Below are 25,679 nucleotides of genomic sequence, written 5' to 3' on the forward strand. Positions count from 1 at the left end.
ATGACAAACCTTGGTTACCACTCATAATTTGTTTGGAAAGAAACAAACCACAGGGTTTGATGTAGCAAGTTAGTCTATGGCTTGTTTCCTGGTAGCGGTTGGAACAAAATGCCCACTGCCTCAGCACCGGCATGCTCTTAATTCACATGAAACCAGTTTAACTATGGCTGTGATGTGCAGTCAGGTAAGTGATTGTGGATTAGGGTTTGTATAGTTTAATCTTTCTTGAAATGAAATGGTTTTACTGCTCCATTTATATTTTGATTTTCTTGTTAACTTTAAAATGTTTTTGTTGTGCATTGTGTATCACTTTGGGAAGATATTTGTAGCCTGAAAGATGACTAAGAAGTTTATCAAATAAAATAAATAAAGCAAACTCTAATGGATGATAAGGCTCTAGAAGTTATCACTGAGCGGCAAGGACTTAAAAAATGCAAATACTGTACTGGATAGTGGGAAGTCATAAGGGCGTGTGTATCAGGGAAAAGGGTAACTCAGAAATGAATGTGTTTCCTGAACAATCCCTCACAGATCCTTTCTAGCGTACTTCTGAAAAAGCAATTCAGCAAAATGTATATTCAATAAACGTGGAAAGCCAACATTACTTTTCCTAGAAGAGAAATAGGGTTCAAAATCTCTTACCACACGTTAAACTTAAAGGGCACCAAGAACCAGATTTTTTAAAAATAAAAAACCCTACTACTTTGGGTTTCTTTTCTAAAATCAAGCAGTATATAAAGTTTATGGAATAAAATAAATAAATAAATAAATAAATAAATAAATAAATAAATAAATAAATAAAAGCTTGTATTCCTGCTCTCAATACAGTGGTACCTCGTGTTACATACACTTCAGGTTACAGACTCTGCTAAACCAGAAATAGTGCTTTAGGTTAAGCACTTTGCTTCAGGATGAGAACAGAAATCGTGCTCTAGCGGTGCGGCAGCCGCAGGAAGCCCCATTAGCTAAAGTGGTGCTTCAGGTTAAGTACAGTTTCAGATTAAGTACGGACCTCCAGAACGAATTAAGTACTTAACCTGAGGTACCACTGTACAGCAAAACAATCACTGGGGGCGGGGGGGAAGGTTTGAAGTCCTGAATGTTTTCTGTAAGGAACAAATCTTCACAATTAAAGTGACTAGATAGGTTTGTTTTGAATGCCAGGGACTCAGAAGGGGTGTTGTGGTGGTGCAAGGAGTCTAGAAACCCTCTTAAGGTTATGCCTAAGAGCTCTGACCTCCCTAGCTATAGGAGGCTGTTGTTACAGCCAAGGGTCAATTGATAAGACAGCGAGAAACTACTATTTAGAATCTTTAATACAATTAAAGATTGATATATACTAATTATTTCTAGTCTGTGCTGTGTGATGCTTTTTAATGAGGTAGTTCTAGCTTTCATATTGTTTTGTGCTGTGTTCAGATCTTAGTATTGAACTTTACTGTACCATTGTGCTTTTTAATCTTTCTATATTGACTTACTGTATGCCACCTGGAGTTTAAAGTAACCAATATAAAACACACACATTACCATGTATATTATAGCATTCCACACACAAACAAGGTGGAGGCTGAATATTTGAGTGTAGGTAAGAGTTCAAAGCTGAGATCTGATTTTCAGCATTGCTTAACTTGTCATCACAAGCAGCTCCAGATTTAGTAGTAAACATAACCTCATGTCATAGAAGACAGGTAGAAGCCTGTATGCGTGTAAGACTCAACACAGACAGTGATGTCAGGCTCATGAGAACAGACATAGCTGCAGGATCTAATCAGAACCAGGTGTTTGCTCTTTGTCCTGTAGACCACCCACATCAAGAGAGGGAGAAGTCACCTGTCTTGAGATTTCTGTCAGAACTTTTCTGAGGTCCTCAAGATTTCCTTTGGTGGGGAAAAGTTTGCAGCCGTATTTGTATTGTGTGCCATAGGCCTAAGCATTAAATTTATCAGCTGCAGGTCTTAATGGTCATCAACACTGGAATACAACCATTTTCGTTTTCTACCCTAGGAGCAGAAAATGCTATTTTCTCCAGTGATATTCCTCCCAGTTGGGATTACTGGGAAATACACAATTACACGTGAAGGTTCTCAGGATTTCTCTGTTCCACAAAAAGCTGCTGTGAAAATGAAACACGTGATTGTAATCTCTGTAGAATTTGCATGTTCACTATCTACACTTCCCCTCTCATGAAATAAGGGAACCCCTACATGAGAAATTGGCCTTATACCTTCACTTAAACATCAAATGATTAACTTAAAATGATGGCAGGATTCCTACCACCTCATTCAAATTTTGTAAGTTAAGATACCTTCTTTCTGTAGCAACACTTAAACCAAACAGCCGTAAACAGAGTATATGGATTTTCTGATGCACAATGAACATAGAAGCTTAGACGTGTAGAGTTGGGTCATGTAGTTCAACCACCTGCAATGCAGGAATCACATCACTGATGTTTCTTGGGGCCGTTGTGAGCTAGCCCAAGACATTTTGTTGCATCAGGCAAAGGACAAAATGGTGCCCTCTGCATCTCCCTTCCCCAATTCCACATTCAGAAGCTGACTGGACTGGCAGTTAAATTAACTTGATTTCCATCGCCTTTAGCAGCAAGACCTTTGCCCCATGTGCATTAAAACTCTCTTAAGAATGCGAAGAGGAAGAAAAAGCTAGATAAATATCCAAGAAATTTATTGAATATTTGCATGAGTACAGTCTGCAGAGGAATACTGGTTTAATTTCCAGAAACCTCACTACCAGACATACTGAATGGCTGCCCATCTTGATTTGTTAGATACGAAGATAGTAAATACAACCTTTAGACAATGCCTGGTTTATTGTGGGGGAAGGGAATTACAACTTCAGAGAGAAGCATCTTCCCTTTGAGGAAGTTAAGCAGCACTTTTGAAGCAGATAGCAGATGGTTTCTCGTCTCTTCAAAATTTGGTCTCATTAAAATTCGAAAATATTAAAGTCTTTTCTTGTGGAGTTTTCAATATCAGACACCTTATCACTCAAAGGTGTTGTCACTGGCTGGTGTTTGCTTGCATAATTGCAACCCTTTTCTTCAATCCCATGCAATTTAGTCTTCAGTTTTTGCTTCCATCTCCTCGGCATCATCATCTCCATCCACTTCAGCATTCTCACGCTCCAATCTTTCCAGCTGTCTTGCAAGCTCAGTCTCATCAGTGTCAGTAACCACCTTGGGCTGAAACATCACAAATATGATCAACACTTAAGTTATCTTCCAGTGTGACCCAGAAACCAGTTAAACAGATGTGCTTGCATCAAAAAGGCTTCACACAACTAGAGTGCGTGCAGCTTGCTTGCCCAAATGTTAAAAACAATGATGTATCAATCTGCTAGATACATTGCCAAAAGGCTGCAAGACCAATGAACAGCAGTAGTTTGTAATAATGTCCTGCAAATGATGCTCTCGAAGCTCCATCTCAAACACTTATGTGCAGGCCTGAGTCCTCAAGGAGGTTTCACTGCAGCTCAGTTTGCAGCATGCTGCCTGGTTTGTGATTGCAGTCTTAAGATCACCACCCAGTTCCCTGCAGTACCTTTTCCAACTGTTGCCGCTACTAAATAGCTTTTTTGTGTTGTATTTTATTCTGTCAAATTGCTTTGAGATAGTTTATAATAATAATAATACTCAGGTTTTATACTGGCTAAGAACAGTTTTAGGTTAAGAATGGACCTCCAGAACAAATTAAGTTCTTAACCCGAGGTACCACTGTATCTTTCTACTTGAGATAAGAAGAAGTGACATTTCTAATAAATGGAAGGATCAGTATCAATTGTGTGCTGAAAATATGGCTAGTGTTTAATAATCCTTTAGCATATTTTCTATTAAGATGTCAGCTTCTGCTGCTATGCTAAAGTTAGGAACAAAGGCAACTGCGGTGAAGAAAGCGCACCATACCCCCTGCTGGACAAAATGAGCAACCTGAAAACCTGTCAGCTGCAGAGCCAGTGACTTTACCTTCACATAACCTTTCTTTGCAAACTATTCCCCAGTCCTTACAGACCCATTTAAGCCACTTTTCAGGTCAAGGGAAGGAAAGTGGAAAGATGGGAGAGAAGGATGCTGTAGTGTTCTGACTAATGTATGGCTGACCAAGGTTAAATAAGAGTCCCTAAAGAAAGACATCTCCCCTCTGCACCAAAGTACAGGGTACACAAAAAGATAGGTGTTCAGATACGGTATAAGGATATTAACAGTATGGTCCAAGTACTAAAAATAATGGACAAGTAAATTTTTTGGAAGCTCAAGCTACCACAACACACCTTGGCCTGATATGGTAACCAGTGCATATCTCTGGGGTGCTATATGCTGAAAGAGTCTCACTCCTGTCTCTAACTATGCTGCAGCATTCTGCACAAACTGGATCAAGGGCAAGGGAAGCCTCACAGAGTGCACTGCTGTAATCTAATCTTGAAGTCACCAATTCCTGAACTACTGTAGAGTATTTGTTGTTAAGTTATAATTAGTGTTTGGTCACTTTTAATGTATTGCTATTCTGGTTTTAAAATGTGCATCTTGTTTTGAATCATTATTCTAGTTCAAATGTTGTATTTTAGTTTTATTTCTTAAAGTCTATAAGCCATTTGGAGGCTTTTTTGTGAAAAGTGACAAGTAAACACAAGATAGTGGATTGGATGGGAGTATCTTTCTTTCTCCAAAGTTGGGGCCCACAATCCCTAAAATTTGAAGGAGCAGGAAGGTGGTCTTCAGGTTAGCAACCAGCACTGGTTAGGAGAAGAGACTGCAGTATACTTACTTCCATCTGCACATTGAAGACTCCCCTTTTCTCTTCAATCTTTTCTTTGATAACAGCCATGGCTTGGCTAAGGACGGAAAGGCCTTCAGTCCTCTCCAGTGTTGTTGTGGTCATCACATATCGAGGAGGAGCTATCAGATTAATCTACAAAAGGTGTGCAAAAAACAAGCCTACAAGTCTGGAAAAAATATTGTACCACCACAGAGAAAAACGGGATTTCCAGCATGTGTGGAAAATGCTACTTTGATATTACAGTAATGAGTAATGAGCAAAAGAGGACATAACTGTGTCTTGTTTTCTCTTGCAACGATTTTCGCCCCAGTAACGGAAAACGGTTCATAGTAAAAATGCAACAATGTGAAATAAATACAGGCAACAGCTATTTTGCATGTGTTCAAGGTACGTGTGCTGTTGTCAGACACGGAAGAGGGCGTAACAGGGCGAGCTTACATGCACCCTGCTGATGCAAGTGACGATCCAGAATACAACCCCTGCACAAATTGGGAGTTGTCTGTAACATAATACCCCCAGGAAAACTGGGACATTTCCAAAGTCATAACTAGATTTCCTCTCAAGTGGACTACTCTGAGAGGATTTCTCTCACCTCACCATCCTTCTCCATCACACACACAATTTACATGAGGTCTATCATGGATATGTGTGTTAAAACCACAAGCAGGTATCATCCAATGTCACAGCTGATGCAGGACGCTGCAAATTTATCATATTCATAGTTTTCCAGAACACACGTCTTGGCTGTCACTTACTTTGATAGGCATGCTTTCTGTGGAACAGCACAGGCCAGCTCTGAGAGCTTCTTTCACTGCATCAATACCCTCATAGCCATAACAAGCAACTTCAATATCTAAATGGGGCATAATGACAAATTACGTTAAAACACAGATAAAATATTATCCAAGAAAGATGGCAGAGATTAAAACCTGTCATTTATTCTATTATTACTCAGCCCTCTGTATTTTAGTACCCCCCTCATAAATTTATCTCTAATCAGAACAAGTGCAGTGCAACTTTATAGCTAAGGCATGGTTTGTCTGATAGATCAATATAACACTGTGCACACAGTCCATACAGACTCTTGCAAAGCAATCTTCTTAACAAGATGGCAAACAATGGGCATGACAATACTTCAGTTAGATGGTTCCACAGCTGGCTGAACATCCAAGCCTAATGAGAATGACTTCATGTCAAACAGGGTGCCACAGGGCTCTGTCCTAGTTCCTGCACTGTTCAACATGGTCATAAAAGGGATGCAAAAAAGCCCTTGTGCTTCCCATTTTAACTTGTTTTATTATTCAGACAGAATTTCCGTGCAGCACTAGTTTATGAGCTAGCAGACATGTCAGGATTAGCCTCAACAATTCTGCAACCACTCCCCAGTGATTCATAACATGCAACTAGTATTGCTGTGGTTGAGCCTGATCTTGCATAATAGCATAATTAGCTCTGAGACTGTCATATTCCTTCAAGAAGCTTTAGGGAAGTCCTAAGTTAAAAACATGAAAAGTTAAATGACTAGTTAGATTGCTCAAGTAACTCACAACTATAAACTCTAAAGGCAAGGAATGACAAGCTTCAGGTAGTTTTACAGGAATCCAGTCAAACAGCTTATTTGTGTGATCTCATTCACAACACTTTGTATAGCATATGTGCAGAAAACTTGTTGTCAAAGTAGACTCACCAAGCATATCTTTAATCATCCATGTAGGATATTCTTCCGTAAGAAGCTCAGTCTAAATTAACAAGCCTCGTTTCTTTAATCAATTCTGGTCTGGGGACTTACCTGCTCGAATTTTGACTGCTTGTGGTGTCAGGCGCCTATTGATATTATCAATTAGCACACGCTTCTCATCTTCTGTCAGATCCAGTCCATCAAGGATTGCAGGATCCCTAGTAAGAGACCCATAAATGTAAGCCTGCCAGCATTCCTTAAAGTGCATTTTAACAGGATTGAAAGGACCAACACTGAGGCATTTCTCAACACTGATAATAGAAAGCAGGAGGAATTTGCGTGAACATTTTCTCCAGTCTTTCTCCTGCCTATGGTTAAGAAATAGGCACTGGCCTAAATCATTCCATTTGTTTGTAAACATAATTTATAGTACAATACTGTCCAATCAGTATTACAAAATGTAACTTTTTAATATAACTTTAAATATTGTAAACAAAAAATATGTCTACATTGTCTCAAGAGGAAAAAAATTATAAACCCCCCAAAATTACTACTTTATAAAAATTGTTTTATTGACATAAATTTAAACTGTTACATCCTTTAAAAATTGTATTTCATAATATTCTTAATAAGGGTATCTCTGTGTACATGCACCTATTATTCTAGTACATTAGTCTATTTTTCAGTGAAACAACTATATTGTAATCTTTGTTCTCTGACTTTGATGTAGTATACTGTAACTAGTTATATTTTATATTTAATTTATTATAGAAAAGTAGTATGTTCTTTATTTCAGAGCATTACCAGAACATATTAAATACATCTGAGCTATGCAGTGATTTTTTTCCTAAAATAACGTTTAGGGGTACTCTCATTTTCCTACTCATATTGAAATACCGCCCCTCAATGATGGCAAACTTAGATTCCCAAAATGTCTAGGGGTATATGTACCCTTGTGTCCCCCCCCCCCCGAAAAAAGCACTGCAGCTATGTCAATTTCATCTTCAACAATTGTTACTATGCCCTTTATACATTTTATTAAGGCTAACGGGGAGTTAGATACCATAAAAACAGAATTTTTACAAAAAACCTCCTTGTACCATAGCAGACACTTTTAATTTTATACAAGTTTCCAAATATAATTCCATACATATGATAACAGCTTGCTATCACTTATCTAAGCAGTTAAACTCTAACACAAACCTATTCTTGAGTAAACTACTTGCTATTTAAACATACTAATCTCATAGAAGCAGACCTTGTGCATCATTAGTCTTGTGCACATTCTGATATGGCTGTTAGGTCTGTAGTGCTCTATGATATCTCAACTGCCTTAATTCAGTTTGCAGGTAGGGGCTCATGTGACCACATGAATTTGATACAAAACAAATCCATTTCATACAGACCAGTGAAATGAAGGATTCTTGCAAAGCCTTCTCAGGAACATGTTTTAATATGAAGAAACATTCCATCAATAGCAATAAGCAGGAACAAGAAATGAATGCAGAAAGGTAGTCTTGCAGGCTATTCTGTAGTCTTTAATATATATTTTCCCTTAAACCTCATTAAAATCTAAACATTACCAAAAGTAGCTGTATCTGAACTGACATTTGGGTGATCAGTCAGGCAAAGAAGGTTTGTTGCATATGACATTTTATAACAAACTAAACCCACTGAAATGTTTGTCATCAGGGGTAATACAAACTGGAAAAGTAGTGTACTTACGACACTGCATGCTTGAAAGCATCATATGCACCATATCCAGGCCTTTTATACTTGTCATCAAACACCCAAGCAGTTCTCTGAAACAGGCTCTCCAGCTGCTCATCCTTTGTGTATTCCAAAACCTCAGCAACATGGCGAAGGATGCTGTAAACCTACATACAACAAGGAAAATGTTCAAAAATGCATACAATTACTTCCAATGCGGAGAATAATTCATATGAAAAAATACAAAAGGGTGATAATTGCTTGTGCATTTTGCACATTAAGATACCCTTTCTGAAAAAAACACTGGCCGCCTTCACACCTAACACTAAGTCAAACCATGGCTTAACACAAAGATGCTGGCCCCTGGTAAGGAGAACACAAGCCACTTTGCTCCGCCCCAGTTTTTTAAGCTCTAGCAGCTAACCATGGCCAAGGAGGAATCATAGTAGAGTTGGAAGGTACCCAGAGGGTCATCTAGTCCAACCCTTTACAATGTAGGAATCTCAATTAAAGCATACATGACAGGTGAATATCAAACCATTGCTTTAAAACCTCCACAGAAGTAGAGTCCAATAGGGAACGTGTTCTACTGCCAAACAGGTCTTACTATCACAAAGATCTTCCTGATGTTTAGTTGGAATCTCCTTTCTTGTAACTTGAATCCATTGGTTTGTGTCCTACCCTCTGGAGCAGGAGTAAACAAGCTTGCTCCATCTTTCATTTGACAGCCCTTTAGGTATCTGAAGATGGCTATACCATCTCCCCTTTTCCAGTCTAAACATACCCAACGTCCTCAACCATTCCTCATAAGGCTTGGTTTCAGGACCCTTGGTCATCTTGGTTGCCCTCCTCTGCACATGTTCCAGCTTGGACAAAGAACTATTACTTCCCTTGATCTGGACATTTTACCTCTGTTGATACAGCCTAGAACAGCGTTAGGTTTTTTTATCTGCATCACACTGTTAACTCATGCTAAGCTTGTGGTCTACTAAGACCCCCCCCCAATCCTTTTCACCTGGACTACCGGCAAGCTAGGTGTCTCCCATCTTATATTAGTGCAGCTGGTTTTTCCTGCCTAAGTGAAGCAGCTTACATTTGTCCCTATTGAAATGTGTTTTGTTGGTTTTGGCCCAGTTCTCCAATCTACTACAGTCATCTTGGATCCTGATTCGGTCCTCTGTGACATTGGCTACCCCAGTTTGGTGTTACCAGCAAATTTGATGCTGGTATAAGTGCTGCACTATGCTAAAAATATCAAGGAGCAGCAAGGAGGATGCAAGCTCCTTTCAGGAATGTTTGTGTGGTCCCAGTAAGTCATAGTTTGGCTTACTGTGAAATGTGAATGAGGCCACTAAAGATTTCTGTTCCTAAAAAGGTTTAAATAAGAATCTGTGTAGTTATTTTAATTTTATTGTAGTATAATACATTAAAACAAGTGTACCCCAAGGACACAAAACCTCTAGGCTAGAAGGGATCCTCTGAGGCTTGCAATCTGGTCCTCTCCTCTTTGGCCCTCCCCCTCCCCCTGTGCTGCCTAAAGGAAGAAGTGGGGAAAGCAGCAAATTGCAGGTGCTGGAAGTCCAATCTGCTTTGGCCCCCTGGTGTGTGTGAGAGTGAAAGAGAGGGAGAGGCTCTTTTGCCCTTTGTTCCATCCCAGGCAGTACTATTTCTCCATTAACATCTGAATCAGGAGAGGCTGTGAAAGTTTTGGACTGGTGTCTGGATGCAGTGATGGACTGGATGAGAGTCAATCAACTCTGTTTAAATCCTGGGGAGATGGAGGCTCTTTGGGTGGGTGACTCCCATATTCAAGTTACCTGTTCTAGATTATTATTATTATTTATTAATTTTGTATACCGCTCTTCATCCGAATTTCACAGGCAGTTCACAACATAAAAACACAAAATGAGAACACAGAAAACATAATAATAAAGCAAGTCAATAACTCCCCTCCCACAAACACATTTAAAAGCCCATGGAATGATTAATCAACCAACAGCCTGGTAATAGAGAAATGCTTTCGCCTGGTGCCTGACAAGAATGAGAAACCGAGCCTTTAGCATCAGTCCAGTGGAATGTCTTACCAATGGAGATTCAACAATTTGATTCCCTCCCTCCCTCTCTTTCTTTTTTCTTTTCCTTCTCCTCCTGCGATGAGGCTACATTTTAATATTTTAATGTTCCATTATTTTAATGTTGTATTTTATTTTTGTTTTTAAGTTGTAATCATTCATCTTGTTTTTATTATTGCTTGTAAGCCGCTCTGAGCCCGGCCTTGGCTGGGGAGGGCGGGGTATAAATAAAAATTATTATTATTATTATTATTATTATTATTATTATTATTATTATTATAACAGGCACCATCTGGCCAACTTCTAAATGCCTGCTGCAAGCTTATCTATTCCTCCAGACCTATGAAGACAATTAAGAGTACATCCCCCACAATGGTGTATGGATGTTGGTTTTCAATTTCCTTTTGCTTTTAACTTGTTTTTAACTTTTTCTGATGTCACTGTCAGGTTTTATATTTTTATATTGTAAACTGCTGTGGTATATTTGGTATATTTTTATGATACAATGGTATATAATTTTTATAAATAACTGAGATGAAACAGACAACACAAAATCACTTTCATGCAGGTAAATTCAGAGGCGTTTTCAGTAATACAGAACAATATATATCACATTTCTTCTCAATGCTCTTGTTCATTTAAATCAGGCTTAGAAAAGTTCTCGCAAGTCCTAAACACTCTAAACAATTATTAACACTACTGCATAAACTGTCATTGCAGGGGTGGGGAACCTGTGACCCTGCAGATCAGGATTGGCAACATGGTGCCCACACAGTATAGCTGACTACAACTCCCATCACCACTGGCAATACTAGCTGCGGCTGATGGGAGTTCAGCAACATCTGGAGGATATACACTGGCTACCCTTGCTCCAGATGACAGATTCCTAACTCCTCATCTGCATGGTCAATGACTAGGGATGATGAGAGCTGCACTCTAACATCTGGAGGGCCACAGGTTCCCCACCTGCATCATGAAGCAAAATAACTCAAGGTACATTTTTTCAAACATAAGAATATCATGTACACAGTTACCAGTAGAATTTACACCCACTCCATTCTGCAAAGTACTAGAATAACCAATAATATGGTAACTTACTGTTTTTGATTTGGTGAATTTGTCTTCACATTTTATTGCCTCTTCTGGAGAGACTCTTCTTTTTGACAAGTCAATATAACCTAATTAATACAAAATGAAGTATCTCAAAACAGTGAGGATTCAACACAACTTCTAAACTCATAAAAATGCCACTTCTATCTACTTAAGGCAGTAGAAAACACTTCTTGTTTCAGGAAGAAAAGTTTTAGAAACCCACTTTACTTTTCTATATAGAAGCCAGCTACAGGTAGGCTATGACAGAATGCATTAGACTGCATACTCAGAATGTGAAATAACACTCTAGAATTTTAACTTACCTTTCTCTTTATCCACCCTTATGACAACAACACATTCATTTCTTCCAATTCGAATGAGTTTGTTTATAGAACGGATACGTCTTCTGGACAACTCACTGAGCAGAATCATGCCCTCGATATTGTTATATTCCAGTAGGCTAACATAGGCTCCCATTTCTGCAATGGAGCGGACGTTGACCATGACCACATCTTCAACTTCTGGAAATTTATGCTGGTAAAACCTACAACTTAGTCCAGGCATCCTGCAAAATTATATCGAGAGACCATTTATTCATTTGTAACAGCCCAAACCGAATCATGATACGGCAAACAGTAACATCTATTTAGACTGTTCTGGTATCGGAGAAATTTCCTATTTTCCTGCAACTGGCAGAAAAAAAGGAAAACATACCAGACACGCATGTTTGCAGAACGCTGCTTAGAAACCTCCTTGTCACTCTCTGTGTTCTGGGCCGACATTATGGTCGCCGCAACAACTACATCGCTATGAAACCCTCTCGTTTTTCTCCGTCCAGTTTCCCCCCGGACGGTTATTGACTAGTTCTCCCCCCGAAACACCAAACGTGGGGGCTGTGTGACAAAGCGCAACTTAAGGAGAGGCGTCGCGGCCGTGTGAGGAGGGGACGGGTGTCCTTTTGTGACATAACCCGCACCTCACCGAGGGAGGCCTGTGTCCCAGGAGAAGCGCGGCCGGGAAGCCGCTGCCTCGCGTCGGAAGAGGCCCCGCGGTCCCCTCGCGCGGCAGCCAAGGAACGGGATGGGGAGGCTCCGTCTCGGCCTGCCGGGCGCGCCCCGCGAGTTCCCCGCATGGCGGACGGAGGACACCCACCCACCCCCTCGCCGCGGCCGGGCGTCGGTCACAGAGCAGCCCTCTTCCCGCTCGTAGGCCGCCCCGGAGCGGCCGGCCCTCCTGCCGCTTGCTTACCTGTCTCTTCCACAGGCCGCGCTCTCTGCGCTCCGGGCTGGGGTCTCGGCCGACTGCTCGTATCCGCCTCTGGTCACAGCGTGTACCCCGCCTCAAAATGCGCAGCCGCCATCCCGCCTCTTCCGGAAGCATTTTCGGGGAAAGTAGCCGGAAGCATTTCTACCCAGCTGCTCCCATAAGTCTTTGGTTGTCCTGATAGACGGGAGGGCGGGAAGGAAAGGCTCGCGCGACACGACTGCCAAACCTTATTAGCGCCTCCCGCCCGCAGCGGAATTACTTCTCTGCATAGAGATAGAAAAGGGTAGAATGGTCACAACGGCTATTTGTATTGGGAAGACGAGGCAGAATGCAAGGATTTCTCAGGTTGCAGTCAGAATTGTACATTTACCATAGTTAGAGGTGGAGCTGAGGTTCGTTTGGCTTTCCAACCCCCAACCCCCCGCCGCCAAAAAAAGAAACCGCATGCAAGGGTGCTGCGCATTTAAATAATTCAAAGCCTAAAATAAAGCAAATGCATGTCTTTTTACTCAAGCTCTCCCTGCTGACTCATAATATTGGATGCTGTTTTATTTCAATCCTCCGAATCTTTGCTTTTATACTGTTGCTTTAATGGTTTTAAGCTGTACTTTTGTTTTAATGGATCTTGGCTTGTGTCCAGTGCTTTTAAAAAAAATACTTAAAAGCGGGGGAGGGGGGGGAATCGAAATTTTGCACACGAAATAAGATCCGGTTGTGAAACTGCAGCAACTCCTGCTTCTGCTGATACCGCAGTGGCTGATGTGCAGCGGCACACTGTGCAGCCACGGTTAAGCTCAGGTTAAGGTCTCCGCACAGCTCTCTCTCTCTCTCTTCCCCAGGATACCAAATAAATAAGGAATTTGTACCGCTTGTTTGAGCCTAACGTACAACAACAAAAGCAAATGATAAATGGGTTGTATCATTAAAAATCCAAGGGATGGAGCAGCGCCACAATGGGGAATCTGCTGGATCCGTTTCTCTGCGACGTACAGTCGGCGGGTCCTCGGCAGTTGCACTTATCTCGGAAGCCAGGGCTTTGGACCATAGAGTTTTTGCCAAAGCTCTCCTGTCTAGCATTCTGGCTCTATGCCTTTTGACGCGGCGCCCGCCGGGCTACGCGCCCAGACGAGCCGAGGAGGAGGAGGTGCCTCCTCGGTGACGGGCGGCGTGGAGGGCGGGGCTTCGTATTTGGAAGCGGAACTGGAGGCCGCGGTGCCCTTGGTAACCAAGAGGAGTCACGTGACAGGAGCGGGAGCCCAGCTGAGAGAAGGAAGCGAAGGAGCCAGGGGCGTCTCACTAGCAATCTCCTCCGACCACCCCGGGCAAGATGTCAGGCAAAGACAGGATCGAGGTTTTCCCTTCGCGGATGTGAGTGGCGCTTCCTGGTCCTTTCGGGGCCTCCCTTGGGCGGTGGAGGGGGCCCGGTCAGTTCCTTCCCTGTGCGCTGGGGGGTGTTGAGCTCTCAAATTCAAGCTGCCACGGATCAGCCACAAACACCCTATAGCCGCCGTCACGGGGGTGCATTTTCTCACCCTTGTAATTCGCAAAGGAAGGGTGCGATCCGTTTTCAGAGGCCTTAAGAGCCCAATAGAATGGTAGTTATTTTGGATTGCTTCAATTCGCGTTGAATTTGGAGAGCGCTTTGGGGTGCAGAATTTGATACTCGTCAAATTCTGTTTCGAATCCCATAACTATCACCAATGTATTGATTGGCGTTGATTAAGTTTACAAGGGGTTGTGGGAGGAGTGCGTTGGAATAAAAAGGTGATGTTACCTGTCATATAAGAGTCTCTCCCCCCCCATTCAGGCAAGTCAGACTTGGCTTAAAAAATGGGGAAGTGAAATGTGAGTTGTTTCCAGGTCAAATTGGCAAATGCTTTGTCATATGGTCAGATGTCTTTGACAATTATGGAACAAGGTTGTCATTTTATCTGACTGCAATGCTTGAAATGTCTCTTATTATTAATATGTTTGTATTAGAGACACTTTTTACTAGTCAGAGGATGGTAGGAAGGGGCAGTACTAAAATAAGGGAAAAAAGAGGAAAGTGAAGCCTCAAAATGATGCTCAAAAGTAGAAAGCCTATTCTAGTACATAAGATTGCAACCTTAGTAATTTCAAAATAGAAATTTCTTAATAACAAACAACTGTGTTCAGCTTTCAAACTGAATTTTGAGAGGGAGAACTGAGTTTCCTCATGAGCACTCTTATTTTGAAGGCTGTAAGTCTTCTGTTTCTTTTAAGTGCCATAAAATTAATTGTACTTCTAGTGCCTAGCTTGACAGTTTCTCATTTTCACACATTGCCATACTGTTGTGTTAACTTGGAAGTCCTATTGATTTCAGTGGAATTTTCTCTAGACAGGTATGCATTAAATTTCACCCTTGCAGTACAATCATATGCAAAGTTTTTATTATGAGTATAGATTCCTGCTCCTTACATAGATCAGCCATATTTCCAGTATGTTTGCTGAATCTGGCATGGCATTCTTGATAGTAAACAGAGCCATGTTTAGTATCCACACACAGTTTTGCTGAATCTTGTTCCAACTAGTAAATGAGTTAGTCTGAGACAGAGAGGCAGTGGTGCAAGCCAGTCAGTGCAGGAATACGGACACCAGACCTTCCCTTCATTTAAAGAAGTTCCAGTTCTCTTCCTTAAGTTGATTTCCAGCTTAGGCAGTTCCTGGGAGACATATTATAAACCCTCTAAGGAATTGCCATGAAATCTCCTTATTCAATATTTCCAAAATTAGTTTGTTGTTATGTTTCCAATTACTTTTCCTTGGAGATCATGGGAATCATGGGTGGACGCAGCAATTACTGAACAGGCAAAAACCATTGAATTCAGGCAAATCCATAGAGTGAGCACAGACCGTTTACTGTGTGGCAGCTGCTTGTTACCATTCTTTGAGAAAATTGCAAGCATGTAGAAAGCAAGTTGTGTCTAGCCGTTAGGTGAAGCCAATGTTATTACTTCTTACTCCGATTATAAAAGTGAGGCAAGGGCCTGCAGTGGTTGTCTCATTATGTGCCAGTTTTCAAATATCCACCATTTGTCATAGGATTTCCTCTGTCCATGCTGCTGTTCATACTTTACCTGGTAACTTCATATTGAGAAAAGTAGTATGTGATGTGATTTGGTTTCTGTTGAATGGTAGAGTTTCCAGTAAGGAACTTAGCTTATAATAGGGTTGCGATATTTCTAAAAGTGAAAATTCAGACACAAAGGTTGGTAAGCTTCTTTTGGCAGAGTGAACCAATTCTAAAGTTCTCTTGGCAGCACTTCTGTTGCAGCCTCCCCATAAAACTGGAGTTTGTCATCTTTGCTTATTTGGTATGAGGATGCAAGCATGTTTAGAATTGCAGCCTAAAGGTTATAAGCTTATTATTATTTCTTCTTCTTCTTCTTCTTCTTCTTCTTCTTCTTCTTCTTCTTCTTCTTCAGCAATCACTCATAGCCAAGTAAGATTGTCTTCCATGAACACAGTCTTAACAGTGAGTCCATAAATGAATGTGGAGGTCAGTTCTGGATCCACACATCCTTCCATAGTGGGGACATAGGTTTCTGGGCAGGAGTTGATCTTGGTGAGGGGTTTGCCAAGCGTGACTTCCTCTTAGCTCGTTTCTCCCTTTTGTCCTGAGTTCGAGGCCATGACACCTTTGGTAAAGGCTGCTCTCCAGTTGGACGCTCGTAGGCCAGTTGTTGCCCAGTTGTTGGTGTTTATACTACATTTTTAAAGATTTGCCTTGAGAGATTCTTTAAACCTCTTTTATGATGTACCCTTCAGTGCACAGAAGGTATTATTACAGAGTAAACAAGTGTAGGATTGGACTGTCAGACATGTGTTGTAAGTATATGTTCAAGTTCTGTGAGCCAAAGAATATTACCTCTTGTTTTTAGGAATGTGCCTTTTCAGGAACAATCTTCTCTTTTTCCCAGATCATCTCCAGTGACAAGATCAAAAGTATTTATCACTTTTTTGAATTTGACAGGGCTCAGACCATCATGAAGGCCCGTTTGAAAGGAGCCCAGACAGGTCGCAACCTCTTGAAGAAGAAATCTGATGCTCTGACTATGAGATTCCGGCAGATTCTTAAAAAAATTATTGAGGTAGGGTGTTTTAATGTACTGAATTTATCTGTGAAATAAAGCTTAAAAATTTCCAATGTACATACCATTATAATAGCAGGAATGAGTTTTGCTCTTTTTAAAACAAGAACAAAACAGGCCCATTCCAGACTTAACTCTCATTATCAGTTGTAACCTGTGTATTGGCTTCAGAAAATGTCCTTTTTTTTGGGTTGTATTTGCAGACAAAGATGTTGATGGGTGAGGTGATGAGAGAAGCAGCCTTTTCTCTCGCTGAGGCAAAGTTCACAGCTGGAGACTTCAGGTAAACCTCACAAATGGGTGTAGTTGAGGGAACTTCTGTGTGAGACATTTGGCCTTTCTCAAGAGGTGAACCATTCCTTTCTCTTTATGGAGGAGATTGGGAGGAAAATGAAAATTCTGCAGCAAAACCTTTAAGAGGAAAAGGTAGAACACAAATCCCATAGGAAATTAAATATATTTCCAGAGTGTCTGCAAAGATAAACGAGCAGAAGAAAAATATGAGGGCAGGAAATAACACTAAAGTTGTGATAGACTCCACAGTGTTCTAAATATTACTACCTACCTTCATATTTTAGCTTCTTCTAGTTGACAAATGACTCCTTGAGTTTCTGTGACGTTGTGTTCTAGTAGCAGTCATCGATTACTCTTTAAAACAAATTACCACTGCATTGCCCACAGCGCATCAGAGCATGTTTTGAAGACTGATCAGCATGGTTTGCTGTGGTCACTGCTTTGAACATTTTAAAAATTGCAGTTCACTAATCACGATTTCAGAAACATTTTAGGAATATATTGTAGGAATATTTTAAAATGCAACATCCCATTTCACAGGTATAAAACATTTCTGTTATCACATTTATGAATAAGAAAAATAGCAGTGCATTTTTATTGGCTCAAGAGCTGGAACCTTTAATTCAGCTTAGTACTGTATTTGGAAAAAACCAGAACCTCTAGTACTTTTCTGCTTTATAGGATACCATGATGTTGTGTTATGTATGTACTGTCCTGGGATTAAGCCTCACAAGTGAGACTTGCTCTGAGAAAACATACATGGAATTGTGCAGCAGGTGCTAGGACCAGGTTTTACATTTCTATGTGTGCTGATGTGTTATCATTAAAATACTTCATGAAAACTAAGAAAATATACTGGCAATTGCTTCCTCAAATCCGTTGAATACGTACTGATACATATTTGTTTCTGCAGTACAACTGTGATTCAGAATGTGAACAAAGCTCAGGTCAAGATCAGAGCTAAGAAAGACAATGTAGCAGGTGTGTATCTTTATGCTGTGCATGATATAATTATATTAAATTCTATTTATTTAATTATTTAAGTCATGGAGAAACTACCACATTGTTCAGTGCGGCATATAGTAGAATCAAATAGTTGGAGTGGACTTTGAAGGTTATCGAGGTCCAATTCCTGTTCAATGCAGAATCTGATAAATTGTTATCCAGCCACTCTTTAAATGCCTCCAGCACAATGCCCACCACTTCCCAAGGCTGTCTGTGATACTGTTGAAACAGGAGGAAGCTTCTGAAGTTTATCCAAAATCTGCTTCTCCGCCATTTTCACTTGTTTGTTCTAGATTTGGAGCAATAGATAATAACTGTTCTATATTCTGTGACAGCCCTTCATATATTTGAAGCCTGTCATGTCTCCCCTTAAATACTTTTTCTTAAGCCTAAATATACCCAGCTCTTTTGGCTGTTGCTCATAGGATGGTTTCCTGACTTTTCACACTACTGCTGGCCCTGCTCTGGGCACACTTCAGTCTGTCAGTGTTCTTATTAAAATGTGGCTCATTTTATAAACTGAGCTTCAGAGGATGTGTTCTGGTTTATTTGAGCCATCATTTCTCATGACATCTGAACTTGGAAACTGTTATTTAAGTGCTCCCTATAAACCAGAATCAAATTGGCTTTAGGTCCCAAAGGGTGTGGTCATGAGCGTTATGGGAACAAGATGGCAGCCAGAATAGAAATAAGGAAGTGGAATTCATTAATTACACAAACCGCTGTGTATCTTTTACAGGTGTGACCCTGCCAGTTTTTGAACATTACCAAGAAGGAGGAGACAGTAAGAAGTGATTTTTCTTTTCTTTTCGTTATCTCAAGAGGTTTTGATGTGATCTTAGCTTTAATATGCCATGTTTGAGACCCTTGAAAACTGCGTCTTCTGTAACTAGCCTGTAGTATAATATAATAGCAACGGTTATATGGACTATTTACAGCTTCTCTGTAAATGTTTAGGGGAGAATTTGACATTGCACTCTTCTGATCATTCTGTCAAGTGCAAGTATTTCTGCTTGCCTGATGAAACGATCCCCCCTCTCTGCCCCTGTGTGCTGTTCTGAGGGTTCTCCCTGCCTTCCATGGCAGATATTTTTTTGCAGCGGGGGGGGGGGGGGAGTCCCTTTACATTAGCAGGAGCCCTTGCACCGACTCCCGCTAGCACTCTGGGACTAGCCCTCAATTTTTAAAAAATCAAGGGTTGCTTTTATATACTGGAGGAGAGGTTAACACATGAAAGACCACATGGTGTCTTTTAAAATCCAATCCTGAGCTTTGGGATGTTATGGAAACTCATGCTGTTTACTTTAGTAGGGGTCAAGATTGTATTCTTTGGGCAATATCACTTGTGCGATTGGACTTCCCCTTCCTTTCAGTCCTACCCCCACCCCACTTGTAAATTTGTTCTGGAGAGTTCTCCAACCCTCTGGATCAGACTTTGAGGGGTACAGGGATTGTAGAGAAGGGGAAATTCTGTCACACTGGTGGAAACCCATTCTGCAAGTGTCCTCCTGACACCATCAGATATATCCCTTTACAACTATTTGCATTTTCCATATTAGAAATGGAAGCTGAGATGAGTGGCTTTGCAGCTGTCTCATGCTTGGAACCATCTTCCACCCTATAGTAAATATTCTGATGGTTTAATTTTCTGTTTGGTGACTGATTTTGTTGTTGTTAATGAGGCTGCTAAATGTTCTGGATGAATTATTTCAGGTTATGAGCTGACTGGTTTAGCCAGAGGTGGGGAGCAGCTGGCCAAACTAAAAAGGAACTATGCCAAAGCAGTAGAACTCCTCGTGGAATTGGCCTCTCTGCAGGTAGGTGAAGAAAGAAAACTATTAAAAGGACTTCTGGTATGGCTGTATATATAATAATTCTTTGTGAGGTCTTTTTAAAGTATCTGCTTCTTTTTCTAATTGATCATCTGTAGTTGTTTCTAAGATATACTTTGAGGACAAGAGGAACTGCATATTGTGCTCTGACCTGAAGTCGGGGGTGCATGGTGATGCCAGGGAGTGGTTTGGGGGTAGGTCTAGCTATATGGCTTTCGTTTAAGGGGAAATTAGATTGCAGCTTTTGGACTTGGCTTCCAAAACACTGATGAGTTGACAGTTGCACAGAATCCCACCTTGTTGCACTAAGTTTGTGCTATTCTCTCAACTTCTTTGAAAGGAGCGCACAGCTGGGTCTTTTTGTTGAGTTGCTGAATCTGGATTATCAGCCTGGAAGAACGTTGTGTGCTCACTTTTGTGTGTGCTTGTGGATGTACACATTGTACAATAGCCCCTTCCCTTTGCCACTAACAGTATATAGGCCAGTGTTTCCCAACCGGTGTTCCGCGGCACACTGGTGTGCCGTGAGACCTTGCCTGGTGTGCTGTGGGAAGAGCGAGAGAAGGCGCCTGCGCGGAAAGAGGAGCGAGCAGTACGCCTGCACGCCGCGGCGCCCGAGATCTCTTCTCCCCACCGCCCCTTGCTTCAAAAGAGGTCCGGGGACAGCGGGAAGCGCTGCCCCCGGACCTCTTTTGAAGCAAGGCTTTGCGGGGAGAAGCGATCTCCCCGCAGCCCCTTGCTTCAAAAGAGGTCCGGGGGCAGCGGGAAGCGCAGCACTTCTTCCCCGCTGCCCCCGGACCTCTTTTGAAGCAAGGGGCTGCGGGGAGATCGCTTCTCCCGGTGCTCCGAAGCGGGGCGGGGGGGGCGGGAACACCTGCCCCCGCCGCCCCGCTTCGGAACGCTGCTCCGAAGCGGGGCGGGGGGGCGGGAACCTCTCCCCCCGCCGCCCGGCATCGGAACGATGCCCCGATGCCGGGCGGTGGGGCGGGAACCTCTCCCCCCGCCGCCCGGCATCGGAACGATGCCCCGATGCCGGGCGGTGGGGCGGGAACCTCTCCCCCCGCCGCCCGGCATCGGAACGATGCCCCGATGCCGGGCGGTGGGGCGGGAACCTCTCCCCCCGCCGCCGGGCATCGGAACGATGCCCCGATGCCGGGCGGTGGGGCGGGAACCTCTCCCCCCGCCGCCGGGCATCGGAACGATGCCCCGATGCCGGGCGGTGGGGCGGGAACCTCTCCCCCCGCCGCCGGGCATCGGAACGATGCCCCGATGCCGGGCGGTGGGGCGGGAACCTCTCCCCCCGCCGCCGGGCATCGGAACGATGCCCCGATGCCGGGCGGTGGGGCGGGAACCTCTCCCCCCGCCGCCGGGCATCGGAACGATGCCCCGATGCCGGGCGGTGCGGCGGGAACCTCTCCCCCCGCCGCCCGGCATCGGAACGATGCCCCGATGCCGGGCGGTGGGGCGGGAACCTCGCACCCTGCCGCCGGGCATCGGAACGAGGTCCTGGACCTCTTCTGAAGGCAGGCGGGGGCAAAAGTCTTTGCTCCCCCCGCCTGCCTTCCCGGGACAGCGGAGACTTCTCCGCTGCCCCGGGCGATCTTAAAATGCTGGCGGGCGGGAGCGAAGCGTTCGCTGCCGACCCCCAGCATTTTAAAATCTCCTCGGGGCAGCGGAGACTTCGCTCCCACCCGCCAGCATTTTAAAATCGCCCCGGGACAGCAGGGGCTTTTAAAATGCTGGCGGTTGGCAGCAAAGCCCTCCTGTCCCCGGAGCTTGCGGGGCGGGAGGTGGGAAGAAGGGCTTTTCTTCCCACCGCCAGCCTTCAGAACAGCCTTCTGAAGGCTGGCAGTGGGAAGAAAAGCCCTTGTCCCCGTCCCCCCCAGCCTTCAGAAGAGGTCGGGGGACAGACTGTCCCCGGACCTGGTCTGAAGGCGGTTTCCCTAGGAACGCATTAATTGATTTTCAATGCATTCCTATGGGAAACCGTGCATTGCAAGACGAAAAACTCGCAAGACGAAGAGACTTGCGGAACGAATTAATTTCGTCTTGCGAGGCACCACTGTACTTTTTATATAGTCAATATAGGCACAGAGTTAATTTTTTTAACATTTTCTAATGGTGGTGTGCCTCAAGATTTTTTTCATGAAAGAAGTGTGCCTTTGCCCAAAAAAGGTTGGGAAACACTGATATAGGCTACAGTATCCTGTGTAAGAATTAGCAACACACCCCGCTTTCCACCTTACAAATTAAAACTAGAATGTGGGTAAAGCAGCACTAGGAGTGTGGGCAGCCTGTTTCTATTTTGCCATCCCCTAATGGTAGGCTGGTGCAAAAAAAAACCTGCTAGTAAGTTTGGAAGACTGAGCTACAGTATCAATAAATACTCTATCTAGGGAAACTTGCGTGTAAAATACCAAGTGAGTGACTAAGCCTGCATGATGCCAGATCAATTTATCTTTCTTAGCAATAAAAGTCCCATATATTTGCAGACATGTCTGCTCAGGGCTGAGGTACAAAGAGCTAGTGTATCATGCTTTTTTTGCACAAATATCTAATTTACTGCTCATTCTTTTACCTTTCTATAGACTTCGTTTGTTACACTAGATGAAGCCATCAAGATAACCAATAGGCGTGTGAATGCTATTGAGCATGGTGAGTCCAAGGAGATAATCCTTAAGTTAGTCTTATCCAGCCTGATACCTTTCAGATGTTTTGGACTACAACTGTTGGGGATGGATGGGAGTTGTAGTCCAAAACATCAGTGTGTTCTAACTATGGTGAATGAGCTGGTTTGCATAACAGGGCGAGCAATATGTGGGTTCTCAGATTGCAGCTGCTTTGCTCCTCCTCAGTCCATTTGGCTTAGGGTCTCATCTGAACCAGGTCCAAATGGAGAGCATAACCAAAAATACTGCCCACCATAAATTGGGTAGTAAATGAAGCTTCCTAATATGCATCCTAATACCATGATGTGATTCAGAGCTGTGCTGATGGATGGCTTTTCCAAGGCCCCATTTCATAGTACTATCTTGGAAGAGGTCAGAATCTAGAAGAACCATCTCCCTAAGAAGACCCTTTCCCCCCACAACCACTATGTTTGTGGCCCCTGGAACACCACATCACTGTGAAGGATTTTTCTTTTTGCTTTGTCACACTCTGGCCATCCTGTGTAGTGCTTAAATTACTGTGCCATACAACGAACTACGCATCTAACTCAGGGGTTGACAACCTGGGCACCCCTTGGCAGGAGATCAGACTATACACATATCTATGTATGTTCAAAAACATAGATGGCAATCACCAGGATAACTAATTTTTGCATGGCTGCCCTCCTTGTATTTATAGAATCATACTTACTAATGGCATTTTTTTATATAGTGATTATCCCCAGGATTGAACGTACACTCTCTTATATCATAACTGAGTTGGATGAGCGAGAGCGAGAGGAGTTTTACAGGTGAGTGACTTGGCCATCCAAAAATAGGAAATTATGAATCTGGAAAATATTGTTGGTGTTGTGCAGATGTTAAGTGTGGGGTAAGAAAAATACGGCTTAAGACCTTCAGCCTAGGTCATAATGCCAGTCTGGTTATTCAGACCTTGGAGTTGCTTCAGGAAAGTTTGCTTTAGCAGGAGGCTCTGCTGATTATTATTGTTGTTGTAGACCACTTCAAAAACACTTGTTGGGAAGAGGTTTATAAACCCTTAAATGAAGAACATTTGTATATTTTTTAAAGGTATGGTTCACGTACATATATTGGCGGCATTTTTTCTCCCGAGTGATTCCTTTTGCATATCCTCAGGAACAGAATCATGTGGAGAAATAAAAATGTAAACTGGGTTGCATATGGGTGTAGCCAATGGCTGCTGACACCATTTTCCAGAATCACAGTTGCACTTTTCTTGCCCTCCGTGATCTTGGGAATCGCTTCTAAGCACTGTGAGTGGAATCAAATAGCTGCCTTGGGATGGAGTCTTTTGAGCCCTGTTAACCAAAAAGGAGTGAATTTTTGCTCACTCAACATTTTCCTGCAGCCCCACCACCAGTTTTCATCCTCTTTTTGCAAGGTCTCACAACTCTGTGGAGTCTATTGGGGTGGGAACCTGCAGTGAGGAGGAGTTAGCAAAAATGGCCTCCCCCTTCTTGGATTCCACTCTGTACGAGTGTGCAACCTAGTTCATACTGATCCCCCCCCCCCAAGAGTCCTTAGTAACCTGATGTCCTCCAGATATTTTAGACTACATCTCCCATCAACCTACAGGCAGATTGGCTGGGACTAATTGAAGCTGTACTCCAAAAGACCTGGAGGACACCAGGTAGTTAGTTCCTATTGCTCTAAGCAATAACCTCACTTTTTCTAGGAAGAAATTCAATTTTTAAATAATTGTGCCAAAAGAAAGCAGGTGATTAGGGCTGCAAACAAGTTTCTGCAAACAAGCTACAATGGAAAGTACACCTCCACCTCCAAATGTTGGTACGTTTTGTCCTTTAATTTTCAGCTAAGTTCCACAGAATTGATGGCCCATTACTGTCAACTATTTGAAACAAAAAAAAAAAAAAAAATTCCTTCCAGTAGCACCTTAGAGTTAAGTATGTTATTGGTATGAGCTTTCGTGTGCATGGACACTTATCTGAAGAAGTGTGCATGCACACGAAAGCTCATACCAATAACAAACTTTTGTTTTGACTACGGCAGACCAACACGGCTACCTGCCTGTAACTGTCTCATTGGAATGGAATACAAATGTATATTAACTTATGTATAGCAAAGCCTTCAAATGCAGTGTGTCAAATGGAACAATTTATCATCTAATGGGTGGCACACTGGGACTGCGACACCCACACATAACAACACAGTTGAGTTCCCTCTCCTTCTGGTGCGTGGGAAAGCACTCAGTGCACCAAGCCATTGCAGGGAATGAGAAGCCCTAGCTTTCCCCCGAACTTTGTGAAATTGGAAATAAAATCCCAATAATGGCTGTGTCACATTTCGGGGTGGGGTGTGGAATGCAGGAATGACCTGCTATCTGCACACTGGCTTTACAATAATTTGCACTATTTTTCTCTGTAGATTAAAGAAGATCCAGGAGAAGAAGAAGATACTGAAAGAAAAGAATGAAAAACTGCAAGAGTTGCAGAGGGCTGCTGGACAGCTGCGCGAGCCTGCTAATTTGCTTGCAGAGGAAAAGGATGAGGATCTCCTCTTTGAATAGCTGTGGACATCTGTTACAATGCAGGACTCAGAACAGTGAGTTTGAGATACAGTTCTGGACACATTGTGATGCTTTTGTGGCTCTTCATTTGGTGTATTAGCCTATGCTATCCAGTCTGGATTTATTCCAGGATTTTTTCCTGTTGTGGAAAATAGCTGGTTTGTCCATTGAACACATGCATGAAGCAGAAACATTTCCAGTTCTACATATCTCCATTTAATTTAGTTGGCAGAGAAGTATTGCCACTTCTGCTTCTGCTGTTCTCTCAGCTGTACTTAACTTCATTTTCCCCACATACTGCCAAATTCTTGTGAGCAAAGTTCCTTGTTCTGACCTGCTTTGTGTTCACAAGTGACAGCAACTGTAATAACTTATTAAATGAACAGGCTTTTTTCTTCAAAACGCAATTTAAAAAAAATATCTGTGATCTCATTGTATCTTTTTGTTTCTAAAAGAAGGAATGGTTTCCATTTTATGTTGTATTTGCCAACTCATCTGTGCTGTAAAATCAGTAAAGGAACCTGTGTCTAAACTTGTGTCATTTTTGTAAAACATCTATTAAATCTCCAAAATAGGTAGGTAGGAACTAGTTGAGTGAACAGGATTTCTC

At 42.6% G+C, this 25,679-nt stretch overlaps 2 protein-coding genes across 3 annotated transcripts; one reads left to right on the forward strand and one right to left on the reverse strand.

Moving 5' to 3' along the window:
- Positions 1–2,808: 2,808 nt before the first annotated feature.
- On the reverse strand, positions 2,809–12,855 carry EIF2S1 (eukaryotic translation initiation factor 2 subunit alpha). Of its 2 annotated transcripts, none has more exons than XM_081902238.1 (8): positions 12,591–12,855; positions 11,666–11,907; positions 11,349–11,428; positions 8,194–8,345; positions 6,580–6,686; positions 5,546–5,643; positions 4,779–4,922; positions 2,809–3,199 (listed from the first exon to the last, which is right to left on the reverse strand). In XM_081902238.1, the coding sequence occupies exons 2-8, from the start codon at positions 11,904–11,906 to the stop codon at positions 3,074–3,076; spliced, it is 948 nt and encodes a 315-aa protein (XP_081758364.1). In that variant the 5' UTR covers position 11,907; positions 12,591–12,855; the 3' UTR covers positions 2,809–3,073. The 2 variants fall into 2 exon arrangements, with proteins under 2 accessions (XP_081758364.1, XP_081758363.1); XM_081902237.1 differs by lacking the exon at positions 12,591–12,855 and adding an exon at positions 12,057–12,245.
- A 901-nt stretch (positions 12,856–13,756) lies between these two features.
- Positions 13,757–25,601, forward strand: ATP6V1D (ATPase H+ transporting V1 subunit D). Its single transcript, XM_081902510.1, has 9 exons — positions 13,757–13,976; positions 16,604–16,721; positions 16,925–17,004; positions 17,929–17,996; positions 18,760–18,804; positions 19,734–19,837; positions 22,441–22,507; positions 23,234–23,312; positions 24,928–25,601. The coding sequence occupies exons 1-9, from the start codon at positions 13,936–13,938 to the stop codon at positions 25,067–25,069; spliced, it is 744 nt and encodes a 247-aa protein (XP_081758636.1). The 5' UTR covers positions 13,757–13,935; the 3' UTR covers positions 25,070–25,601.
- Positions 25,602–25,679: the final 78 nt, after the last annotated feature.

This window comes from Podarcis melisellensis (assembly GCF_964234715.1).
Source record: "Podarcis melisellensis genome assembly, chromosome: 1".
Lineage (NCBI taxonomy): Eukaryota > Metazoa > Chordata > Lepidosauria > Squamata > Lacertidae > Podarcis > Podarcis melisellensis.

Bases quoted from the DNA above. Each gene is read 5' to 3' on its own strand.
- EIF2S1 (XM_081902237.1), bottom strand. From the start codon at position 12,124: ATGTCGGCCCAGAACACAGAGAGTGACAAGGAGGTTTCTAAGCAGCGT. The intron at 6,687-8,193 runs GTAAGTACACTA...GTCTCTTACTAG, and splicing joins GCTTTCAAGCATGCAGTGTC to GGATCCTGCAATCCTTGATG. The intron at 5,644-6,579 runs GTAAGTCCCCAG...TGCCCCATTTAG, and splicing joins AGCAGTCAAAATTCGAGCAG to ATATTGAAGTTGCTTGTTAT.
- ATP6V1D (XM_081902510.1), top strand. From the start codon at position 13,936: ATGTCAGGCAAAGACAGGATCGAGGTTTTCCCTTCGCGGAT. The intron at 13,977-16,603 runs GTGAGTGGCGCT...TGAATTTGACAG, and splicing joins GAGGTTTTCCCTTCGCGGAT to GGCTCAGACCATCATGAAGG. The intron at 18,805-19,733 runs GTAAGAAGTGAT...GAATTATTTCAG, and splicing joins TTACCAAGAAGGAGGAGACA to GTTATGAGCTGACTGGTTTA.